General features: G+C 32.2%; 3 protein-coding genes across 4 annotated transcripts; all 3 read right to left on the reverse strand.

Moving 5' to 3' along the window:
• Positions 1-741: 741 nt before the first annotated feature.
• LOC130641452 (uncharacterized) lies at positions 742-6,609 on the reverse strand. 2 transcript variants are annotated; one of them, XM_057448256.1, is made up of 4 exons: positions 4,495-6,609; positions 1,986-2,231; positions 1,496-1,645; positions 742-1,134 (listed from the first exon to the last, which is right to left on the reverse strand). In XM_057448256.1, the coding sequence occupies exons 2-4, from the start codon at positions 2,212-2,214 to the stop codon at positions 899-901; spliced, it is 615 nt and encodes a 204-aa protein (XP_057304239.1). In that variant the 5' UTR covers positions 2,215-2,231; positions 4,495-6,609; the 3' UTR covers positions 742-898. The 2 variants fall into 2 exon arrangements, with proteins under 2 accessions (XP_057304239.1, XP_057304238.1); XM_057448255.1 differs by having other exon boundaries at positions 1,986-6,609.
• A 535-nt stretch (positions 6,610-7,144) lies between these two features.
• LOC130641449 (neuronal acetylcholine receptor subunit alpha-7-like) lies at positions 7,145-11,259 on the reverse strand. Its single transcript, XM_057448253.1, has 7 exons — positions 11,058-11,259; positions 10,294-10,436; positions 10,077-10,121; positions 9,431-9,540; positions 8,444-8,588; positions 8,264-8,351; positions 7,145-8,032 (listed from the first exon to the last, which is right to left on the reverse strand). The coding sequence occupies exons 1-7, from the start codon at positions 11,140-11,142 to the stop codon at positions 7,287-7,289; spliced, it is 1,362 nt and encodes a 453-aa protein (XP_057304236.1). The 5' UTR covers positions 11,143-11,259; the 3' UTR covers positions 7,145-7,286.
• A 2,068-nt stretch (positions 11,260-13,327) lies between these two features.
• On the reverse strand, positions 13,328-19,959 carry LOC130641453 (mirror-image polydactyly gene 1 protein-like). Its single transcript, XM_057448258.1, has 10 exons — positions 19,800-19,959; positions 17,391-17,583; positions 16,689-16,794; positions 15,968-16,094; positions 15,806-15,872; positions 15,308-15,478; positions 14,763-14,864; positions 14,559-14,653; positions 13,857-14,087; positions 13,328-13,544 (listed from the first exon to the last, which is right to left on the reverse strand). The coding sequence occupies exons 1-10, from the start codon at positions 19,919-19,921 to the stop codon at positions 13,478-13,480; spliced, it is 1,281 nt and encodes a 426-aa protein (XP_057304241.1). The 5' UTR covers positions 19,922-19,959; the 3' UTR covers positions 13,328-13,477.
• Between the last annotated feature and the right edge of the window lie 2,065 nt (positions 19,960-22,024).

Genomic DNA, 22,024 nt, shown 5'->3' on the forward strand with positions numbered 1-22,024 from the left:
AGCAACAAATTATGTTTTGAGCCGAAATTTTAAAAGTATAATCGAAGAAGAAAGAGCCCTAAATGCTCAGATATATTATTAAAAGTGATTATTAATAATATCTCTATGGATAATTGTATATTCATGGAACAGTTTTTTCCCTGCTTTTAAACAGACTAAGTTATGCCTGTGTGGGTATTATGTAAAAATTTTAAATAAGAGTGAATTCGGGCAATTTTAGCAGATCGAGTAACTGTTTAGACACTTTTCTATCACTATAGAGGAATTTGTATAGCAACTGTGGTAATAGAACAAAAGTTATGATGCTTATATCAAAATACGTCACAATGACGTTTCTGAGTTGATTAAATATCCTATTACGGGTGATTTGGAAAGGAACGAATAAAAAGGAAAAGCGAAATATGTTTAGTATGTTCAAAATGTAGCTTCTGTTAAAGAACATTGGGTTATTTTTTATTATAGCCATTATTATAACTTATTACGAATATTACTAACACAGGGAATATGAATCCTTTATTTCTGAAAGAAAAGGAAAGCCATCAAGGAAGAACATAATTTTGAATTTAATGTACAGTTATATATTTTTGTATAAAATTATGTTTTATCTAGGAATATTATATACTTCTACTTTTAATAAAAGCTGAGATACAAACTACTTGTTTTAATTGAATTTTTATCTGCTAATATTTTTTTTTAATAAGGAAAGATCAGAGGTTATATATAATCACAATGTGGATAAAATTTAAAATCTTTAAACATCTATATTGAAATAAGTAAATATGAACCTACTATATCATATATATTACAGTTAGAATCATTTTTAATTTGTTACATGGACAGACATGGATTTTGTCAGTCTGTTGACACTATTGACAGTCTTAATCTGGAACATGACAACTCATCTATAGTAATCTGCTTGATAGGTCGGGTTAGTGTTCCCAACATAATGCACAGTTTGTTTACTACCACTTTCAGTAGGTACGACAAACATAAGTATGCAAGAAATGACTGCTGCAAGTAGTTGTGCTGCAGCACCGATCCATGCTAGTAAAACTGACCAGCCATGATCATTTGTGCTCCATTCACTTTCAAATTCAAATTCTGCATAGCCGAGTCCAGCAAAAGCTATCAGCGCTAGAAAGGAAAAAGGAAACATGATGAAAATTGTTGTCTTCCCACAACAGATGTATTAATAAAAAGTTTTAGACTTAGTATAACTAAATGAGTGAGCACAGCCTTTTTTAATTCACGGTGGCAATCGGAAATTACCGAGGCAAATACCGATGTGGTTTTCATTTGTAACTTGAACTTCCAAATATTTTACTCTCTTTCTACTTTCTACTTTCTACTTTTTTATGTTAACAGTCTAACCAAATGCTATTTATGTACTTCGTCATTCTCCATGACCTCATTTCCATTTTATTGGGGGTATTTATTCTATATTTATTTACTTTCAAGGCATTTTATAATGTAGTAGTGGCAAGCAAAAGTCTACCTCCAATTAATGAAACGGAAAATGATACCAATGCTGAACACTTCCATGATCCTTCACGTTTTCTGTAACATATCATTAGAAGAGTTGTTAGAAATGCTAAGAAGCAAAATACTGCAGCCGTTATCAGAATTATGAGAATGGTGTCTTTTTCTAGAAAAAGATAAAAATAGTTAGATATAGAATTTGAAAGATTAATAGAAAAATGATTTTGAGCACTTTCTTTTTGCGAAAGCGGTATTTTGATGAATTAAATCGCAAATATTTCTAATGTACTGTGAAGTAAATGAAAAATGTCAAATTTTGCTGACGATAAAAAATAATAACAATTTTTACGATCGATTTTCTTTGGCAGTAGTGTTCCTAATAGAAAAAAAGTTAACAACAAAACCTTAGTTCTGCAATGGAAATTTGACTTTAGCGTTTAAGTTTGTAAAACAACTTTTTAAAAGTTAAATTCGAATTCATCGCAGACAAGATGCCAAATATGCACCTGCGTTTTGCTTTCCATCAAAGTCAAAAAGATCTTTTCTAGTTGTGCAGACTGTTTCTGCATTCAGCAATCGTTCACAAACTTTCCATAATCCCATTTCCTTTTTATACGTAGCTGTGTCAAATATCCACCACGCGTGACCATAGCAACCAATGATAAGTCCAGTTAATCCGAGAATATAGCAAAATAGACAAATGGCTAACAATGTGATCGCTGCAGTTGCACCCATTTCTATTTATAGCAATCCTAAATCAAAAAAAATCAAAATAAATCAAAATAATTTTAATCATATAAAAATAACAACGCCATCTGGCCGTCCAAAACGGTTGTATATCCGACATCCGAAAGTGTATTCCCTATAGACAGTTAGTAAAATATCTAATAACTGATGTCTGTATAACACCAAAGTACGGTGAAGAACACCTTCAAAATTAGGATATTGATACTTTCTTGTCCACTTCCATAACCTGGCCGTTGCAATGGCGGATATTTGAAAGCAAGTCATTAATAGAAAAAGTTGTAGACGAAATTCTTCAATCGTAGACACAATATAATATAACAACAAAATTGCCGATACTGAACCGTTTTCCTCCCTTCTCCTGCTTGCCAATGTTGGTTTTATGCGGTGCAAATTATTTCTACCAAACTGACATACTTCTAACATCCCGAAACAACACTGACGTGGGAGAAAACGTTTGGCTGCGATTCAAAAAAAGGACGACAAAAATTTCATGCAAATAAACAATATAAAGAAAGGAAACCAATCAAACGAAGAAAATTTTCACCACCAATTACATATCACCTCATCAAAAAGAAAATCAATGAAATGTGTAATTCACTAACATGTAGAATCACAACAGAAAATATGTACGTGTTCTCGTTACCGCCAATTTGTTTATGAAAACCATTCTAAAACATTATCTTTACTATGTTGAAAAAAATTAATCAAGGTATGGACACGTTAGCGATGCCATTTGTTTAAAAATTAAAAAGCGAATGGCAAGGAGAGTCAGCCTTCTTCTTCATTTTCTTTTTTCTTCATTTTCATGCAATTCTGTTGCTACAGTATTTTTCTTCTGAAAATTTTACATTGTAAGGTAAGCTTACATAAGAATAACAACTAGAAATATCATTGTGAATTGATTTCAACATCCCTTCTGTCGAAAGTTATTTCCCAAATGATTTCCGAATAGAGAATTTGACCACGTGCTTATAAGAAACTTGTAGTTTTAATTCAAAATACTATACATTGAAGCAAATCAACATAAACCGAATATCTTGCAAATTAATATTAATGAACTACGACCACGAAAACCTCCACACTTTCATGTTTGCATGGAAATAAAAACTTTTGAATTTTCATCATGTTTTTTTACTTTTTGGCAGATTTAATCAAATTTCATAAATAATTTAGTCCGACAAATTAAAAAGAACCCTTATCCTTACGTAGTACACTGTTAATAAGATGTTTTCGGAGTGGGAGTGTCTACACATTTATTGCGATGAATTATGACGATGGAAGTATTAGGCGGAGGGGTGCGAAATCCGTTAAATTGTCAGCAAAAATTTAATGAGATATTCGCAGAATTTTGACTAAGACTCAATGTTGCTTAGTTTTCTGTATTTTCTGGGTTTAATTTTTAGATAGCTGTTGGTTAGTTTTTGGCTAGTTTTTGGTTAGTTGTTAGTTGGTTGTTGGTTAATCGTTAGTTAATCGTTGGTTAGTCGTTGGTTAGTTGTTGGTTAGTTGTTGGTTAGTTATTGGTTAGTTGTTGGTTAGTTGTTGGCTAGTTGTTGGTTAATTGTTAGTTAGTCGTTGGTTAGTCGTTGGTTAGTCGTTGGTTATTTGTTGGTTAGTCGTTGGTTAGTTGCTGGTTAGTTGTTGGTTAGTTGTTGGTTAGTTGTGGTTAGTTGTTGGTTAGTTGGTGGTTAGTTGGTGGTTAGTTGGTGGCTAGTTGGTGGTTGGTCGTTGGTTAGTCGTTGGTTAACTGTTGGTTAGTTGTTGGTTAGTTGTTGGTTAGTCTTTGGTTAGTCGTTGGTTAGTTGTTGGTTAATTGTTGGTTAGTCGTTGGTTAGTTGTTGGTTAGTTGTTGGTAAGGCTAAATTCGTGTGTTGGTTTGCCACTGTTTTAAAAACGAGTTTATCGTATTGTGAACACCATTAGAACTTATAGAAAAAACGTTTAATTCTATCACGAATCTATGTTTGATATTCTGTAGAAAAAGATAAAAGCCAAAAAATTAAATATTGTTGAAATGAAAGATAAAATATCTAGATTCTAGATAATCCATATAATACCGTATAATGTTTCTTTCTTTTTTAGCAACGAGTTTAATAAACCAAGCCTGACGCCGTAATTTATATTACTTCCTCAAACTGGCTGTTCTATATCTGACACGCCAAACAATGGGTCATAGAAAACAATTCTTGTAAAACATTTGTCTATTTTATGCAAGAAAATTTGATACAAGTTTAAAATATTAAATTTTGTGCGTTCGATTTACTATACCTTAACATCCCGGAGCAGGCTTTTGAAACACCATAAGCACATTTGAGAAGCCACTATGTAGCGGACACTTTTTGATGTCCTGATGGTATACCCTGTAGAGGTTGAAATTTGTTGTTGTTGTCGTTGTTGTAGTTGATTTGTCAAAAACTCTCGGTGAAAGATAAAGATGGGTGGAGAGGTCAAAGTGAAATACAATTCTAAATCGATTGTAAAAATTTAAAATAAACTTAATTGACCGGTACGTTTTTGCAGGGAATTTGTTTCTGCAGTTAGGGGATGTTGACGATGCATGGCAGGAGACACCAATATGAATTAGCATTTCTATAAGTACTTATTACTCAGTGTAGCAGACATTCTGAGTATGCAGCATTGTCATCATCAGCTTAACTATTCTGTCATATCAAGGTAATATCTTGTAATCACCAAGTTACCAGAAATTAGAATATGCGAAAGTAAACCAAAATAACAAAATGGGAAAGGATAGAACAGTACATCTATGGTCTTTTTAACATCAATTACGTCAAATGTCACAAGTCAGAATTATCTCATTCTTATGAGAAAGGTGCAAAACAGCGAAAATATTAAAAAAATAACTGTGAAACTGGAAGTATTTTTGTTACTGTAAAAGTTAAAAAGCGGAAATATAATGGTAGAAATATGCGCTAATAGATCTGGTGTTGAAATAGGATGTTCTGGGAGATGCTTCCTGAAACACTACTTTACTGATAAAATTAATTTCCACAGTGTAGACGCTCCTAATAAAGGGATACGAAGTTGGCCTAAGGGTGTCTAATTAAGTATTTGAAAAGTTAAATTAGCTCTCAATTCGAACAAACTTCGTATCTGCCTGTTCGAATTTGAGGATGAGTGTTGCATACGTTCAAACTGTGTATGAATAAACACAAAGTGATCACAAAAAATTTAAACTCAGTATTTTATTGTATTTATTTATTGACGTTTTAGATAAATAATAGTGGCCGTTTTTATTGTATCAAGCATATACATGAAATCTATTAGAAAAAGAAACGAATATTTACGATTTGTTGCAAGTAATTCGAACAGCTGCTTATCAAGGTAAAAACCTACTCGGGTGCAAATATTCAAAAGATATCTTTTTGCCCTTCTTAGGTGTATTATCTGCGAATCCAGATATTCTGTATAATGCATGCCCAGTAAAAGAAAGTAAAAACATGTTAAAGTTAAACAAAATAAAAATACATACAACTACCATAGATAGAACAACCTGCCGGATAGATAGAACGACCTGCCGATGTGTAACTGTAGGGTAAAGGTCTAGTACTTATCCTGCGTAAATCAAGTGAGACATATAGTAGTGATAAAAATGAAAAAACATAGTGGCATGCTAACATTTAGTGATAACATAAGACTGTAGAGGTAATGAAACCAACCATACAATGTAACATCTGTATAACTCTTTATGAAGATTGGATACACACCGATAGAAACTTGTACATAGAAACCTTATAACCAGATATTCAAACTTTTTTCTTCTCTAGTGTATGCAAATGTTGTTAATAAACACGAAAACATATAAGTATACCATTAATAACAAACCACTGTGATACCGCATTCCGTTTCTCAAATCGGAAATTGCATTCAAAAATAAAACATTTTAAATTTTTAATAACTGTTGCTAATTACAAGATGATGAGTTATTTTAAACGTCGTGAGTCAGCGCTGTACGAATATCAGGTGTATTTAGCATAACAGAATATGAAATGAAGTGAATATGAAGTGAACCACCTTCTTCTGATGAAATCTACATCATTGTTGTGCTTTGATAAAAGAAATGATATGACTTTTTTTGTGACGTCTATAACTTTAACTATCCAAATAATGTAAACTATACTTCTGTAAACTATATTGTCATTTAAAAAACAACTTTACGTTGTAACATAATTTATGCCACAAAAATATTCTTATCGTCGTATTTTCAGCTTTACTCTTTATTAAAAAGTTTACACCAGTTTTGTTTTATTTATCACGTTTATATCTTATTTGCTCACATACATTCTTCGTTTTGTTTTATTTATTTATCCACCAGAAGCTAATCTCTGCGGTTTAAGCTTTGGAGGAAACTATTTCAAAATGTCTTCATTGATGATTGTGTTTAACTCGTTGACATGTTTCATCAAACTATTTGAATAATTTAATACCTAACACAAAATCACAAACGCAACTCTACAACAGTCCTCTTTTTATTAAATTTGAATGTGTTTAGTAAAGAAAATTTTCAGTCAGGCTATACACTATCTGTTTTTTTGTGAAAGCTTAAAAACACTTTGAACAATATAGGTAAAAGGAAGTTGAAACCACCACAAAAATGTATTGGCTCTTTTGAACGTATTTTTCTGGGTAAAGTTTAATGAATACAGATTTTATTTACAAATTAAAAGCGGTGTATTTTTGTACCACTGCTAAAGTCTTACATCCTCCGGTTTCCTTGTTTAATCTAATTTGTCAGCTGTCATTATTCGGCTATCTACCACAAATTTTATGTTCATTGTCTCACATACTCACTTAAATAAACTTGCTTAAAGTAACACAAAAAATTAATCTTGTGCAATGCTGGTAGCTAGCTATAAACACAATGAAACTGCTTTGATATGTTTTACATAATAACTACCTGTACACCACCACAAATGTATTTCTTATTCATCAATATCCTCTACAAAATAATATATTAATAGATTAAAGTTTAGCGATTATTAAAAAGTCTTGTTATAAAGTTCTTTTTCGCCATAAAAGATTATATCAAATACACACTTGCTCTACATCCGTCCCAAATATGTCGTGTCGAAAGATAAACAAATTATGATGGGTAACACAATTGTCAATATCGCCATAAGTGTACATAAAAGTTTATCAAAAAATCTTGATATGCGCAACCATTGTTCGTTGTAACTATTTTCAGTAGTAGAAATTTCCTTCTTCGTCGGTTCTTCTTTTGACGTGATGCCTTTCATTTCGATGCTATTTAATTCACCCTCCTCAAAACCAGGATTAACTTTACCCTCCATCTTAGATGTTTTTTTGTATACATTCCCATTTTTGTCTGGAAATTTTGACTTTCTGCAAATGTAGTTTAAAAACATCTGTGGAGGAGAAGTCATTCTTTGTGAAAATAACACGGTCATGGCGGAAAACGCCATTCCAAGAGACAACAAAGAAAATAAAGTGATAAAACAAACGCCAAGAACGGATGCTTTATCGGATTTCTCGGGTAACTTTTCTGACAACATCACAAGGTAGAGCGTGACGTTCAGAAGTATTGTTATGCCGAATCCCATCCGTTCTCCAAGATTAGGCGGTAGATGGAATGTGATGAGGAACAACAGAAGTTGTGTGATGAGAGGAAAAATCAAATATAAGAAATAATACAAGGGAAGTCTGTACAAATGGATTTCATAGGTGATCACTGAAAATGGTTTTTTGCAGCAGGAAAACATCTGATCTTCTTCGTAGGGTATAGTTTTGTCAATATTCCATTCACCGTTTATGATATGAAAGGTACTACCTAAAGGTAAAATCATCATTTTAAGTGATACAATTTAAGTTAAGTTATTTGTTGTTGTTGGTAAGATTATCCATGACAGAAGATTAGAAAAGACATCCAAAAACAATCATAACATATCAAAACCAGAAAATGAAAATTGGAAATATTTTTAGAGTTTTTCAAAATTATGAGAAATGCCAGATATCCCTTCTTCAAGGTAAAAGACTTTAATGTATCCTTTTGGTAAGTTACCTGATATTCCATCCTTTGGTTTTGACCAAAACTTTAAATTCATTTGATGAACGTTGTATGAAAATGAACCGAACGTCATATTGCAAATCTAACGAGAAAAAAAGTTAGCAAGAATAAAATTTTGTGATACTGAGTTTTTCACAAGTGTACGTGATAGAGTTTGACAAATTTTTTTCTTACTTGTTTATCTACAGGAAACCACGTGACGTCCACGTGACATGAAGCTTTCCATTTGACAGGTGCAACCCAAATCACATTCCCATCATCCTCAATGTTGACTTTTGTTCGATATAAATCTGTGTGTGTATATATTTCGTCTTCAGCACTATTAGAAAATTATGAATAAAGTGAAGCTCAGATTATTTTCCATGTTGAATGATTGCGTCTGGTGGCTTAGCGACGTAATAGTTGTTGACATTTTTGTGGAGAATTTCAGTAGCGAATCAATATGTTAATTTGTTAGATAAAAACACAAAAACTCTAGCTGACCATTTTCCCCGTCCTTAATTCAGTGTTCCTGATAAATATCGTGATAGTCGCTCTAACGCGCCATTTTTTATCGTTTAACTCGCGTTACGCATTATTTTATAAGAATCCTATCATTTGTTTTAAGCTTCATGACTCTCGGAAAATCGATTGGTTAGGTATGATAAGAATGGTTGGTTGCGCTCTAATTGCTCCCACAATCTCAATTTCTTTGAGAGCAATTTTGTAAAAATGATAATTTCAGATTATATTCGGATTTTACACATTTGATTTTTAACGTCTGATTATCGAACCTGGTCATCCTTCTTAAAATTTTAAAAATTAAGTTTTATTTAAAGGATTCTTGAAAAAGTTAGGTCAGGTTTTTAGATTCTCTACAATAACAACAATTTTTTTGAATTCAAATGACGATTCTTTGACATATTCATCCCGCCTAAGTGGATCTTCTCCGAGCCTTATCGATTATTGACATCGATAGCAAAAAGACGACAGAAACAAAACCGCCACAGCAATGAAAGTTATACAAGATAAAATTATTACCGATTGTGGACATGCTTAAAAACTATCAGAAAAAAAAAACGTCACAAATATTCATGACTAGCTAGCCAGTTCTAGAAAACAGAATTGGAAAGATAATTCACAGAAGCATACACTAGTTAAGATATTGTTTTTGATACTGACTCATTATACAGCATAACATCTGGTGTCCAGATCAATATATTACTCATTGTCACTCTGGCAGTTTCATTCATAAGCGAACTGTTCCATGCCAGATTTTTGTCTCTCCATCTCTAAAAAAAATGATGCAACAATAGGATTAAACCTCGATCTATAATATAGCTTGCTCGCTTTACAGACATCGTTCAACATGCTAGACAGTTTGATCAATTCCATTGGCTAATAACTTTAAGTTTTCCTTTCCCAACCCGAGTGAAAGTTAAATCAATTTAACCTTTTTTTACGATCAGGACCAAAGAAATAACAAAATGACCAATAAAATTTGAGTACTATTGTTCTTCTTCGTTTTGGTTTGCTCTAGAATCAACATTCGCTCAGAAAATGAGATTCTGTACAAAAATGTGATTTTATGGATCAAAAAATGTGTGTTATGTTTTTTTAACTCCTACTTCAAGACAGCAAGGAAATCATTTCGTAATTCTTCTATTTAAAGTTCTGTTCTATTTTGAAACTTTAAGAAAAAAAAACTGTAAGGATTTCAACAATTCAAGCCATTTCTTAATGTTTACTCAGTGTATTTTTCCTTCAAATCGAAATATTCGCAATGAAGGATTTATTGTTCGTAATGACAAAAAGAAAAACTACATACCAACATGGTAAATGTGTTTAGTGTCATAACTTGATTTTTGATATCCTGCAAAAGAATAAACAATCCTTAAAAACGTCATAAAGGATAAGCTATTAACCAGTAACACAAAACATAACAGATAAAGAATGACAAAAAGCAAAAAAAAAACAAATCATGAATTTACGAAAGCTAATAGTTCATCACTAAAGTATCCTACAGAATAACGTGGAAACCGTACCAATCCAGCCAGTTTTGTTATCCTCATATCAAAGAAGACATCCAACTGTCTACTTCGGTTACCATTTGGTTTTACTTCAGCATTGTAGTTCGTCAGTATTAAAGCCTGCACCTCTTTCTCCATTAGACCAAATGGTTCTCTAGCTAAATATTTAAGACTATCGTTAGCCCGTGGAAAAACCACGCCAGCCCGTCTTTTTTATACCGCATTGCGTGAGTCTTGCTACTTGCGCAGCTAAGCTACCATTTTGCGTGACAGACAGACGAACGGACAGACGTATACGGGTATTATAATATAGATAATTGTTAACCATAAAAATAATTTAATTTAATCTCTAGCAAAATGATCTTTGCAAGCCCCATCTATATATGTATCGAATAAAAGTTGAAATTTCTGTTTTGACATTAAAGAATCCTCGTTTAAAATGTCGATTACCCGATGTTTTTTTTAATTAACTGCAGTCCATAACCAACCAAAAGTTAAATATAAAAATCGTTTATCGTTTAAAAGGATGAATGATTTAAAGAAGAATCTTTGAACCCATTAACAACAAGGATGAAGGCTGATATGCTCTATTGAGTCAGCTTTCGTTCTGATAGCAATTAGCGTTAAAGAAAAGAAAAATTTAGTACAAATAAACTTTATATCCATGATACCATGTGCTTTTTTCTTTACCGGAAAAGCAATACAATTTAAAAAATCTTTCTACACGTCTCTTTTTTTACCTAATTTCTTTCTAATAATTTATTATAATAAACTCCTACCGATGCAACCAACGGCAAGCCAAAACAACAACAAGTAAGCGAACGAGTGCATTATAAACATTTTTCCTCCACAACGAATGTCCATGCTCACTGTAACCCTCTTTAAAATTTTGAGTAAAAAAAAAATAATCTAACTCATGTTTCTTTTCTCTTCATTAAATAAAGTTCAAATATTTTTTTAACAACTCTATTTAAAAGCGTATTTCTTTTTCATGTCGTTTAGTTATCAATATTTAAACACGTAAGTGTAAAATTTATCCTATTGTTACAATAAGATTGTAATTTTAGTGTGAAATTCATAGATTCCTTCTAATCGAAGTTTGAAATATAAAAGTTATATTGTTTTTGTAATCAATGACATTTTCTCCATGAGGGTTTAGTTTTAAAATCCCAACCACGTTAATATCAAACTTTTATAATTGCGAAAAATGTGGATTAACTCAACAGTGAATGCGACCAGTTATATCAACCTCGTTTTTATTTACCATCCTCGTTTTCAGTGCAGGTTGCTATCAAGTTTCCCATAAAAATAAAATGGAATGGAAAAGCTAATGGCGTGTTTAAGAACTTAAGTATCGTAAGGGCGTTATAATCATACCAGTCATATAATTCTAATTTTTTGACTATGACATCATTGGGCGTGTCTTCATAAAAGAATCAGTGACATGGTTATTTAAAAATTGACTGCATTTTGTGGCATTGGATGTTAGTTTTACAAGAGTTGTCTATTATTAAACTAAATTCTATTTGGTTATATTTTTATGTAAAAATTAGCAGTTACCTTTATACAAACACATTTGCTCCAATTTTGTTTTAGAAGCTATCAAATATATATAAACCCAGATTTAATTTTCTGAATACCGTAAATCGTCTAATAACACCCCTCCCCCATTTTCCTAAAAACTAAAGAATTTAACAAACGTCTCCCTCTAGTAAACGCCCTTCCAATAGACGCCCCTTAAGAGAGGCGTTTAATAAAGAAATATTAGCAGACTTGTTTTTATGAGTAAAAACAAATGACAAGTGTATAAGTTGTTCTCGCTCAAGTTTTCTGAGTTATTAAACAAAAAGGAGGAAATAATTTATAAATCCTTTTTTACTTTATAATGAAGTTCCAATGTTTTATATAGCTATCATATTTTCCAGGAACAACCAAACCAATCTCCTGTTTTCGCTTTGAATGTTCTCTTTATAGAATTAGCTGGATCAGCACTTAAAAAAAAATTCATAAACTTGATAACTAAAATGGAACATGTCCAACTAAGTCACTTCCTCAATCTTATTTTTTCTTGTAAATCCTGATCGAAAATTTATCGCACTCGATAGCTTCAAAAAACTTGCAGCATCAATACCAAACCAAAAATTTTAAATCAATGCCTCCCTCTGTTAAGCGCGAACTTTATAGGGATTCAAGCGGAGAGGAAGACGTTTATTTGGCACTCGAGAGTACAATTTTTTTTAGGATTCGGAACACTCCATTAAAGACGTTTTTTATAAAATCACGTACCTTCTGTATGAGATCTACGATATCTGCATCTGAGAGCCTATTTCAAACGATTTCTAGTATTTTATACTACCATAAAATTATATAGCCTTCATGGAAGCAGTTATAACTAAAAAGAGTCTTTAAAATCAAATTGAAACACACACTCAGAACGTTCTATATCGCTAATTTATGTAGAGTCCTATCTTTTCTGCAAGTAGTTGATTTTAACGAAACTTAGTTGCCATGCTTAGTACAATTTCGCTGTTCACCCCTTCCTTTGGTCTCTCCATCGCTTTTTTATAGTCACATGAAAGTGACGATTGGGTTATAGTACGTAACTGTCAAAAATAAGCCAGAAAAAATACTACTAAGGATAAACTTGAGTTTCTCCCCTTAACTTCTCTTTAAAATTCTCCAGCAAGAATTTTCAATATAGCTGGCTTATCGAGTCAAAATTCATACACATAATAGCTGGATTTGTTTTTGTTATCTCGTTGTCATCATGTTAAATAAAGTACTAGCAGTGTGCTATATGCTTTGCTTTGTGCGCTGTGATCAACAGTGGAAGTGGTGTAATGGATTTTCAGGCAAATAAAAGGACAGCTAAGGTAACACAGTCATTTTTTTTAGTAGTGATAATCAAAGATTTTGTGTGGCTATGCAAACACATAGCTATATGTATTGCTGGCCCAGCAGGTTTTGCTTTCTATATTTGGGTTAACTTTTAAATACATTACTTTCGTAGGCTGTCACCTTGGAAGGAATGAAAGTAAATAAAAAAACATACTTTTAGCATTTCATCCTTTTTTCTGTCAAAGAAAAACTGTATCAGCATATATATTATATATAGATATGTAGTGGATCACTCTTAATAAGTTAATATTTACTCAAATAAATAACATATATTCTAGTCGGAAAATGAGATCAGTAGAGGTCAATCTATCGTGTCACTTATTGAGATGGTTTTTCTTTTGCGCAATACATCCACGAGACGTTCCAATCTAAAAACCACAATAATACCAACATCTCTCAACAATGTCTTGGTTTACATTACAGCCGGCTTCTTTTTCAGTGTTTTAAAACGCCAAAGGACGTACCGGGAAAACTCATAAACTAAAGTCATCCTCAAAGTTTTGGAACGCTGTAGGATCTGTCTTTCTAACAAAATCGAAATCGAAAAAGACTTTTCCTCTAAGAGATTTAAGAACACCAAACAAAATAACAATTTTCTTAAAGACTACTACCACACTTAAAACATCTACGTTGGTGTTTCGACATGTACATAAAAAATGGTAAAAAAGGTCTACACGTACCTATCCGCTCTTTTTCTCTCTTCCGTTACCTGTTGAATTGAACTTTTTAATTGTTTTTCAATGATATTTTTATCTTGTAAACTCTTGGTTAGTTTTGCTAGTAGATCGTCGTACGAATGACGAACAGTGTTGATTTGAGATTCTTTCTCGTTCAGTTTGGATTCGAATTCATCCATCGTGGTGGTAAATTGTTCACGCAGCGTTGCTTCGTTTGAGAGGGAATTCTTTAAGCTAGATTACACAATATCCTCAAATAAGCTGTTCTAACTTACATTTAACTTAGGGCTGTTGACTTTCCCAGACAAAGTAACAATTAGTAGTGGCGAGTTCCTTTGAGATCTTTAAAAATGATTTCTTTGAACTCTTACATCATTACTTTATTTCGTCCCACAAAGAAAACATTATCGGAAGCTTTTGTTCATATACACTAACACCTTTCCCTATCCTCCGAAGTTTTCCAGATGCTTGTTTAGATAGATATATTTTCAAATATTTTGTTTCCTTTCTTCTTCTTTGTGATTGTATACATTTTTCCAATGTATCAACGAATTAACAAAAAAACTACAGCACAAACTTAACGCATGTATACAACTGAAAGTGGAAAAAAGAAAATTGCAGGTATTTGACAGAATTTGGGTACTGGTAATACAGAGAACATAAGTGTATGAACATAAGTGTATGGTCCACAAGTTATTGTCATACCTGTGCTGCAATTTTAGTGCCTCTAATTTTTCTTGTAATTGCTGAGAATGTTGAAGTGTTTGATCTCTTTCTTGAATTACACTTTTCATTTGATCCTTAAAAATTGGATAAAATCACTTTAACAATTCTTCTTCGACAAATATTTCCATTTAACATAACAAAAAAAAAAAGAAAAATCTTTTAAAGCAAATGTGCAGAACATACTTGTATGGTTTTCAGTCGATTTGTTTCGTTTTTGCGATACTGTGTTTCAAGCATTTCTCGTTCATTGTGCAAATCCTTCAGTTCATCGCGAAGGTGTAGAATCTATTTTGAATGAAAGCAATTTTGTATGTGCGTCCCTTTAAATTAGTTGAATAACTCACAAACAACTTTTAAAACACTGCATAGAAAAAACTCTCAACATTGATATGTGCTAAAAATGGCTACCAAAATCACACTATACCACGAATTCATAAAATAACACTGGACAAGAGATTTAAATGATACAATTTGACGAGCTGAGTATCCCGATATTATTACTCGTCGGATATTATTGGATTATTCTTGTTAAGAAGTTTACATAGAATTTATTTATTTTTGTTTTTCAAATGACGGGACACGAAACAAACTATGATGAAAGGAGCGATAAAATATAGTTACGTTTCACTCAGCGATTACTTTTATTTGTCTCGAGTTGAGCATTTAGATATTTATATTATTATATAGCTAACTTCATTTAAGCCGGAAGAGATTAAACGAAAACTTACTTCTTCTCTCGCTTGATCTCGCTCATCTTTTACTTGCTGATATTCACTGGTGGACCTCTTATTTTTGTAGTTTTGAATTTTGTTCAATTGTTCCACAACAAGGTCACCATGAAATTCGATTGTGTCTGAATGCTGAGAAGATTTCATTCGATCAACTACTTGATTTAAGCTCTAGAAAAACAACAACAAATTATTAGAAAATAATACAAATAAGTTATTATTAAACTGGTATTCAATTTATTTATATTTCGCTGCAATTAAACGACACAGACAAAGAAACAGAAATAAAAAAATCAGTTAAAATTGCATTTTCTTCCTTTCATTAAGCTCACAAGGTTCAATTTCCTTCCAGTTACAATACCAAATAAAATGAGTGTGGCGGCTGACAGTACAGTATGAGTAGCTGTACGTCCACGTAAAGTAGTTCATCAGCTGCATTTTTGAAGTAAGGATTGTATTATAAATATAACTGCGACAAGATGTTGCCATAGCACTTACTAAATCATTAGGATTTACATGCATGTCATTTTCAAGTAAAGAACCATTTTCAACACCAGAGTCAAATCTGTAAACATGCGTGAAAAGAATAAGAAATAATTAAAGGACGAGAATGTTTGGTCCAGTTTAGCATTACAGCACTTTTTTGTATTGTTGACTTACTTTTGATTCTTTTCAAATGCTTTCAGACGTTGAATTAGCTCTTCATTTTCTGCACTCATAAGTTTTAAACGAGTCATCATAGCATTATCACGTTCTTTCTGCGCTGTGTAGATTTTATCCACCAACGCTTTAAAAAAGTTTGAAAAAATAATCTACTTTGAAAGATACAACAGGTCAGGGAATTGACAATTTTCTATGTTAAAAATTGTGTTCCGCTGCAAAGAAAAGAATGCTTTAATTAGAATCCAGAGAATCCAGAAATCTAATGTATGGCTAAATCAGTTGTTTTTAAGTTTTTCTCACTCTTAAAACAAATCCTTTCATGTTCATTACTTAGAAATTTTACTTGTTTTATTTTTGTAGGTGTTAATTTTCTGTTACCTTCATTTTAACTAGCTTTTGGGAGAGAAATCCTTTATAATAGAAATAAAGACAAAGGGGATAATCACTTAATAAGAGTAACCGCTACCACACACATATTTTTACATGATCAACTAAACTGTTAAATGTCGCAGTAATTGTAAATTGTAAAAATTGTAAAAGTAGTCTTAAACAATATGCTATTCCGTCATCACACAATGTAACAAAAAGCAAAACCATGCTGATTTTTTTTGGTTAATGAATTATTTGGCTTTATAGTTGCTTCGTAAAAATTGTAGGTTAATCAATTCTTCCTACTGACTTTTTTTAGCACTTACCAGCTCCTTTGCCACTTACTTACCAGCTCCTTTGCCAGTTAAACTTGCTTCTAGTTCTACTTTTAACTCTTGTTTGCTAATCAGTACTTCTTCTAATTCCAACTCAACATGTGATAATTTTTGTGTCAACTAAAAAAACAATCACCAAATATACATGGTACTTATATTTGACTTAAAAAAAACAATGGATTCTTGGGACAGATTTTGTATGCTAAACATACATTGAAGGAAAAGTGTAGTGGCTATTCATTTTTTAAAATTAATTTTTTTAGAGCTTGTGGGTAACTTTAGATAAAAAAGGGATAGAAAATATGATTCTACAAAATGTGCTACTTTAAAGAAAGGAATAAATTTTTGCAAAGGAAACTTTCATGATTTATCACGAAAACGAGGCACCACAAAAGTTCCTTAAAATATATTGAAATAGGCTATTCACGATGCATATTTTATTCCTTCTGGAATTTCATTTATGAGATAAATAAAATAAATTTTTCTATCACTTTTATTTTTATTGTTAAAGGTTTCGTGTAATAAATGTTAACTAACTATTTTTGAGTTTCTATCCTTGATGACTAATTTTACATGAAATCCTTGAACATAATAATCAACACCTCCTTTTGTGAAAGTTAATTCTTGTGAAAAGCCATTGAATGGAAAGTTTCTTCATTTAAATTAACACACGAAATAAAATTTTTATTTAAAATTAAAGCTAAGAATTTTCTTACAGTTCTATTTAAAGATCTTGCTGCTTTCAGTTCTTCAAGCAATCCCTCATTATATTGTGAATTGCGACTTTCCATTTTATGTTCAATTCCAGAATTGATTAAAATTGGGGAAGTAGTTTCAGCTCTTGAATAGTTAGATAACTCATGTTCAGCACGTTTACGCAATTCTCTCTCTCTGTTGATTGTTTGGTTTCTAAAATGGATAAAGAGATGTACAAAGATCAGAAAATTCATGTGACATTTATGTGGCTTTTTGTGAGCAATTTTTTTCCCATGAAGACAATCGTAAAATTAAATGTTTTTAATATATTGTCTAACATTTTTGTCTAAAGAATTATTTGAAATACGCATACAATAAGAATATTTGAAACCTTAAAAAAATGTATTATCAGATGTGAAACAGGCAAATATCTCTAGAAACTCTTTTGGTGGTCTTATTTTACATTTCCCAGATTTTAAAAATTAAAATAACAATGAGCAGAGAGCAAAAAACATCTCCTTAATAGTTGTGGAGTGAAGCTTTACATAATGCTTTCTGATTGTACCAATAGATACTTCATTAGGAGGCTTAATCGTTATGATTTTGATAAAGGCAGCTAGCTCAGTTAAGCATTGGGTTTACCTTATTCCTGGAAATTAACGAGGTACAAAATTAATGATCATGAAATTAATAGAATAGTAATTAATGGAAATGCCTATGTAGATACAACTTATAGACAAAAAAGGATTTAATGATTTATTTTAGGTTTTAGGAAAAGCATTAAAATAACAGATGCAAATCAGAAAATATATGTTTATCCTGAGATTGGGTATAATGACAACCAGTTTGTTTTGTTTTCTTCAAAACTTTTACAATATCAGTTATCAGGATGATTTTTGCCAATCAAGCAGAAAAAGAATATCCATGTGTGAGCTTTCTATTGCGATTGCTAAAAAATTTTTTCATAGTTTAATTATAGGTTTTAAATTAACAGGTAAATTTTTTAACGTCACTTTTAAAGTTAGAACAAAAATTCTATGAAAAATCCATCCTCTATTTACAGTACCGCCTGAATGTAATGTTACATGTGCACAATAGTTATCACCTTTACATGAGCTTTCGGTAGCGTCAGAACTTTCGTTTTAATTATATATCCATTGTTAAATACATGATCTATTTTGCATGTCAAAAACAATAGAGTTCGTGTCCCACACGTGAAATTTAACAATCGCATGAAATTTTCGTGTGGCGTATTGTTTTTATAATTACCGCAGCTGCTAAGGGATTAACACAAAAAAATGTATAAAAAGTTAATTACCCTTTGTGTCTCTATTGTTTCAGCACACGAACATCTTTTATTCACACATGAATTTATTTGTTAAAGTATATCCGATTTCGTAAATGCGCAAGCGAATGTTATTGTTCTGCACATGAAAGAAATGTTATATGTTTTGTCTATACATGCAACGAGTTATAAAGATTTAAAAATTTAAGAACGACGAACGGCGATAGAATTGCTTTTTTAGATCGCATTTTAAAAGTTTAAGAGGGAAGAATAGCGATAGAAAAGCTTCGTTAGATCACATTTTAAAAATTTAAGAACAAAAAGCGGCAATAGATATGCTTTTTTAGATCGCATTTTAAAAGTTTAAAAACGACGAACGGCGATAGAAAGGCTTCGTTAGATTGCATTTTAAAAGCTCAAGAACGAAAAGCTGGGATAGAAATGCTTTTTTAGATCGCAATTTAGAAATTTAAGAACGAAGTTTTTATTAAATATTTATCTTAAAAAACTTTTTTTTAGCGCAATGAAAAAAATAAATATTTCTGAGAATATATAAATAAAACTTTTTAGCGCGACAAGGAAAAACACTTGCAAAAAAACTTTTTTATTTTTTATGATTATAAATATCTAAACTTTTGAGCACAGTAAAAAGAGTGTTAATATTATTCTCGAATATTATAGTTGATATTTTGTGATTGTTAACACATTTAAACAATAACATGTTTTAAATTCGAACAAAAGTTTTTCGTATATATTATTGTTAACACACGCACCTATAGATAATAATAGAAACATGCAAAATATGTGTGATAACAATAGACACATAAAGTTTTTTTATTTAAACATGACATCGTTACACGTCATCATGAAATGCGTGTGTACATGTAACATTACTACATTCAGGCGGTACTGTATGAAGGTCATAATGGCTACTCTAAAAATACCGACCTGTAATACCAGGAGAATTGTGCCATTAATAAGGTTTTTTTGATGACAGAAGTTTGCCACTATGACTCTCCAACATTGTGTAAATGGGGGAAGGAAGGGGATAAAAAACAGTAATTCTATATTTAATCCCTTTTAGGTTTTCTCTCCTGACTGTGCAACACAGCCATATTATAGATTCATAACAGAGTAAACTCACTTTTGTTTAACTTCCTTTCTGAGTTCTGCTATCTTTCTCCTGGCATCAACTAATCCATCTTTTAAACTTTCTTTTAAATTCTCAACCTCGTCGTCTTCAAGATGGAACGCACCAGGAACCATTTTGAAATTTCACCGATTACCCTGGTTGGTCGGGGAACAACGAGAAATAGCGTACGCCCCCCCCCCCCTCCCCTGTTGAAATAGCCCCATCCCTTTAAAAGTTCTTTTTGCATCTGGTAAATTGGTAAAACCTTAGAAAGTCATCTGATGAATTGGTAAAACCTTTAGTTCAAGGACCTTGTGTACTTTATCGGGTTCCCAAAGTTTTAGAAGGGCCACTGATTATAAAAAAGTGGGAATTAATCAATGAAGTCACCACATAAGAAATGTGGCGCCGTAGATTAGTGGCTATAGCTCTCGTATTCCGTGTGGGAAACCGGGGTTCGATTCCTCTTGACGGCGATTCAACATGGGCGAGTGAATGTTACCATAGCCCCGGGTTAACCCAAGCCATGTGAGGGAAATTGGGAAGATGGCTTCATGTGTGGGCCGTTGGATGTTGCCGAGAATTGTCTAGTAGAGCGCGGCCCCTAATTGGGCCTGCGTAGCCCAAAATGAGCATTAAATACTCTAGAACTCTCCATCTAAGCCATGGCCCCTCCTGGAAATAATAGACAGGGTATATACCTCGATATTAGTGAGGCTAGCCATGTAAAATATGCACATCTATCTATCTCTCATCATAAGAAACAAATTTAATTACCGCAAATGTTGAATAAGTCATTCAACATTTGCGTTAAATTAGTGGGATATTCAACATTCGAGTCACCATGAGATGTAGTTGGTGGTTGACACAGTAAACGATCTTGGTGGGTACAAAGTTGTCACCATTGTCACCAAACGTACGCGTTTCATCCTCATATCAAAAAACGCTATAGGCCCTGGGAGCGAGGTTGCGATACCGCCCCAATCAATAATTAATTGTACAAAAATCAGTTGTGTTTATATGGAATTTTTTTGTTCTGGAACAATTTCGTCCCGTTTTCTTCCATATAAACACACCGTCTCGGAAAACGAACAAGATAACTTTGCATATTTCAATTTATGAAAAGAACACCCCGGGACAGTTTTTCCATAAAAAGTAGGACAAAAGTCGTTCCCGGCAAGCGTCCCGTCTCGGCAATCATGTTGTCCTGCCTCTTATATAAACAACCCCTTAGTTTTATGTTGTAAGGGAGAGGATCAAAGAAACAACACATTTCTTTACTGCGCATGCATTTCGGCAGTTAGAAATTATAAACAACTTACCACGTTAATTAAAGAAATTCGTTAAAAAAGAAATATTTGCCTAAAATTGGTGAAACACTTATTTAAAATAAAAGAATGTAAAAAAATATTAATTTCCGATCTTTTGTTCCACTAATAGCCGTTTACCCTGTGTCCTGCTTTTCTAAATACCAGAATGCGCACGCTACAAAAATTGGCATACTTTTGTTAACATTTGTAACAAACCTTCGTTTTTGAAAATAGCCTGCAGGTATCGTGATGGCTGTTCCATTGCCTTCTCTCCTATCGACCGAAATTTTTAAGGTACACTACTTTCTTTAGAGGATTTTTGATGTCAATTTTTATCACGTTTGTAATATCTATTTCACAGAGACTTTCTTTAACATGGATACAGTTAAAAACTCATCAACAACCAAATATTCATGCAGCTGTGTTTATTTATATTGGACATCCCTTTTACATCCCTTTTATGGGAAAATACTGTATATAATGAAATGTTTCTAATCCAGTTTTCTGATGTGAAAATACATTCAAGAAAAAAAAGACTACTGAAATAACTTTCTCCTGGAACACTTGATTATTTTAAAACTACATCGATACGGACGATCGATCGTATCTTCCACCATTTTTTAAGTAAACAAGTAATTTATCACAGCAAAGTTGAAAATGCAACAGCGAAGACTAAGCATACGTATGTTACTAATTATTCTTGCATAGAAAGGATTTTGTTAATTAAAATCATAGTTAATAGACAATTGGGTTTAATTGTTAATTGGACCCTATTGTCCCGATGTTAAGGGGAAAAGATAATCAAAGAGTTGATGTACACTCTTTAGGCTGTGTATGACGTTAATCAACAAAAAAATCATCGCATCCTATCCCAAAATCTAGTTTTGTTCCACAGAAACGAAAAAACGAACACTGCGTCGTAAACGC

This window comes from Hydractinia symbiolongicarpus, chromosome 4 (assembly GCF_029227915.1).
Source record: "Hydractinia symbiolongicarpus strain clone_291-10 chromosome 4, HSymV2.1, whole genome shotgun sequence".
In the NCBI taxonomy this organism is placed as follows: domain Eukaryota; kingdom Metazoa; phylum Cnidaria; class Hydrozoa; order Anthoathecata; family Hydractiniidae; genus Hydractinia; species Hydractinia symbiolongicarpus.

Excerpts from the sequence above, each read along its gene's own strand:
- LOC130641452 (XM_057448256.1), bottom strand. The coding sequence starts at position 2,214 with ATGGGTGCAACTGCAGCGATCACATTGTTAGCCATTTGTCTATTTTGC. Across the intron at positions 1,646-1,985 it reads TGATGGAAAGCAAAACGCAG|AAAAAGACACCATTCTCATA; the intron begins GTGCATATTTGG and ends ATCTTTTTCTAG. Across the intron at positions 1,135-1,495 it reads TTCCGTTTCATTAATTGGAG|CGCTGATAGCTTTTGCTGGA; the intron begins GTAGACTTTTGC and ends TTTCCTTTCTAG.
- LOC130641449 (XM_057448253.1), bottom strand. The coding sequence starts at position 11,142 with ATGGACATTCGTTGTGGAGGAAAAATGTTTATAATGCACTCGTTCGCT. Across the intron at positions 10,437-11,057 it reads GCTTGCCGTTGGTTGCATCG|CTAGAGAACCATTTGGTCTA; the intron begins GTAGGAGTTTAT and ends TTAAATATTTAG. Across the intron at positions 9,541-10,076 it reads TAAACACATTTACCATGTTG|AGATGGAGAGACAAAAATCT; the intron begins GTATGTAGTTTT and ends CATTTTTTTTAG.
- LOC130641453 (XM_057448258.1), bottom strand. The coding sequence starts at position 19,921 with ATGGTTCCTGGTGCGTTCCATCTTGAAGACGACGAGGTTGAGAATTTA. Across the intron at positions 16,095-16,688 it reads TTTAACTGGCAAAGGAGCTG|CGTTGGTGGATAAAATCTAC; the intron begins GTAAGTAAGTGG and ends ACTTTTTTAAAG. Across the intron at positions 15,479-15,805 it reads ATGTAAATCCTAATGATTTA|AGCTTAAATCAAGTAGTTGA; the intron begins GTAAGTGCTATG and ends TTGTTTTTCTAG.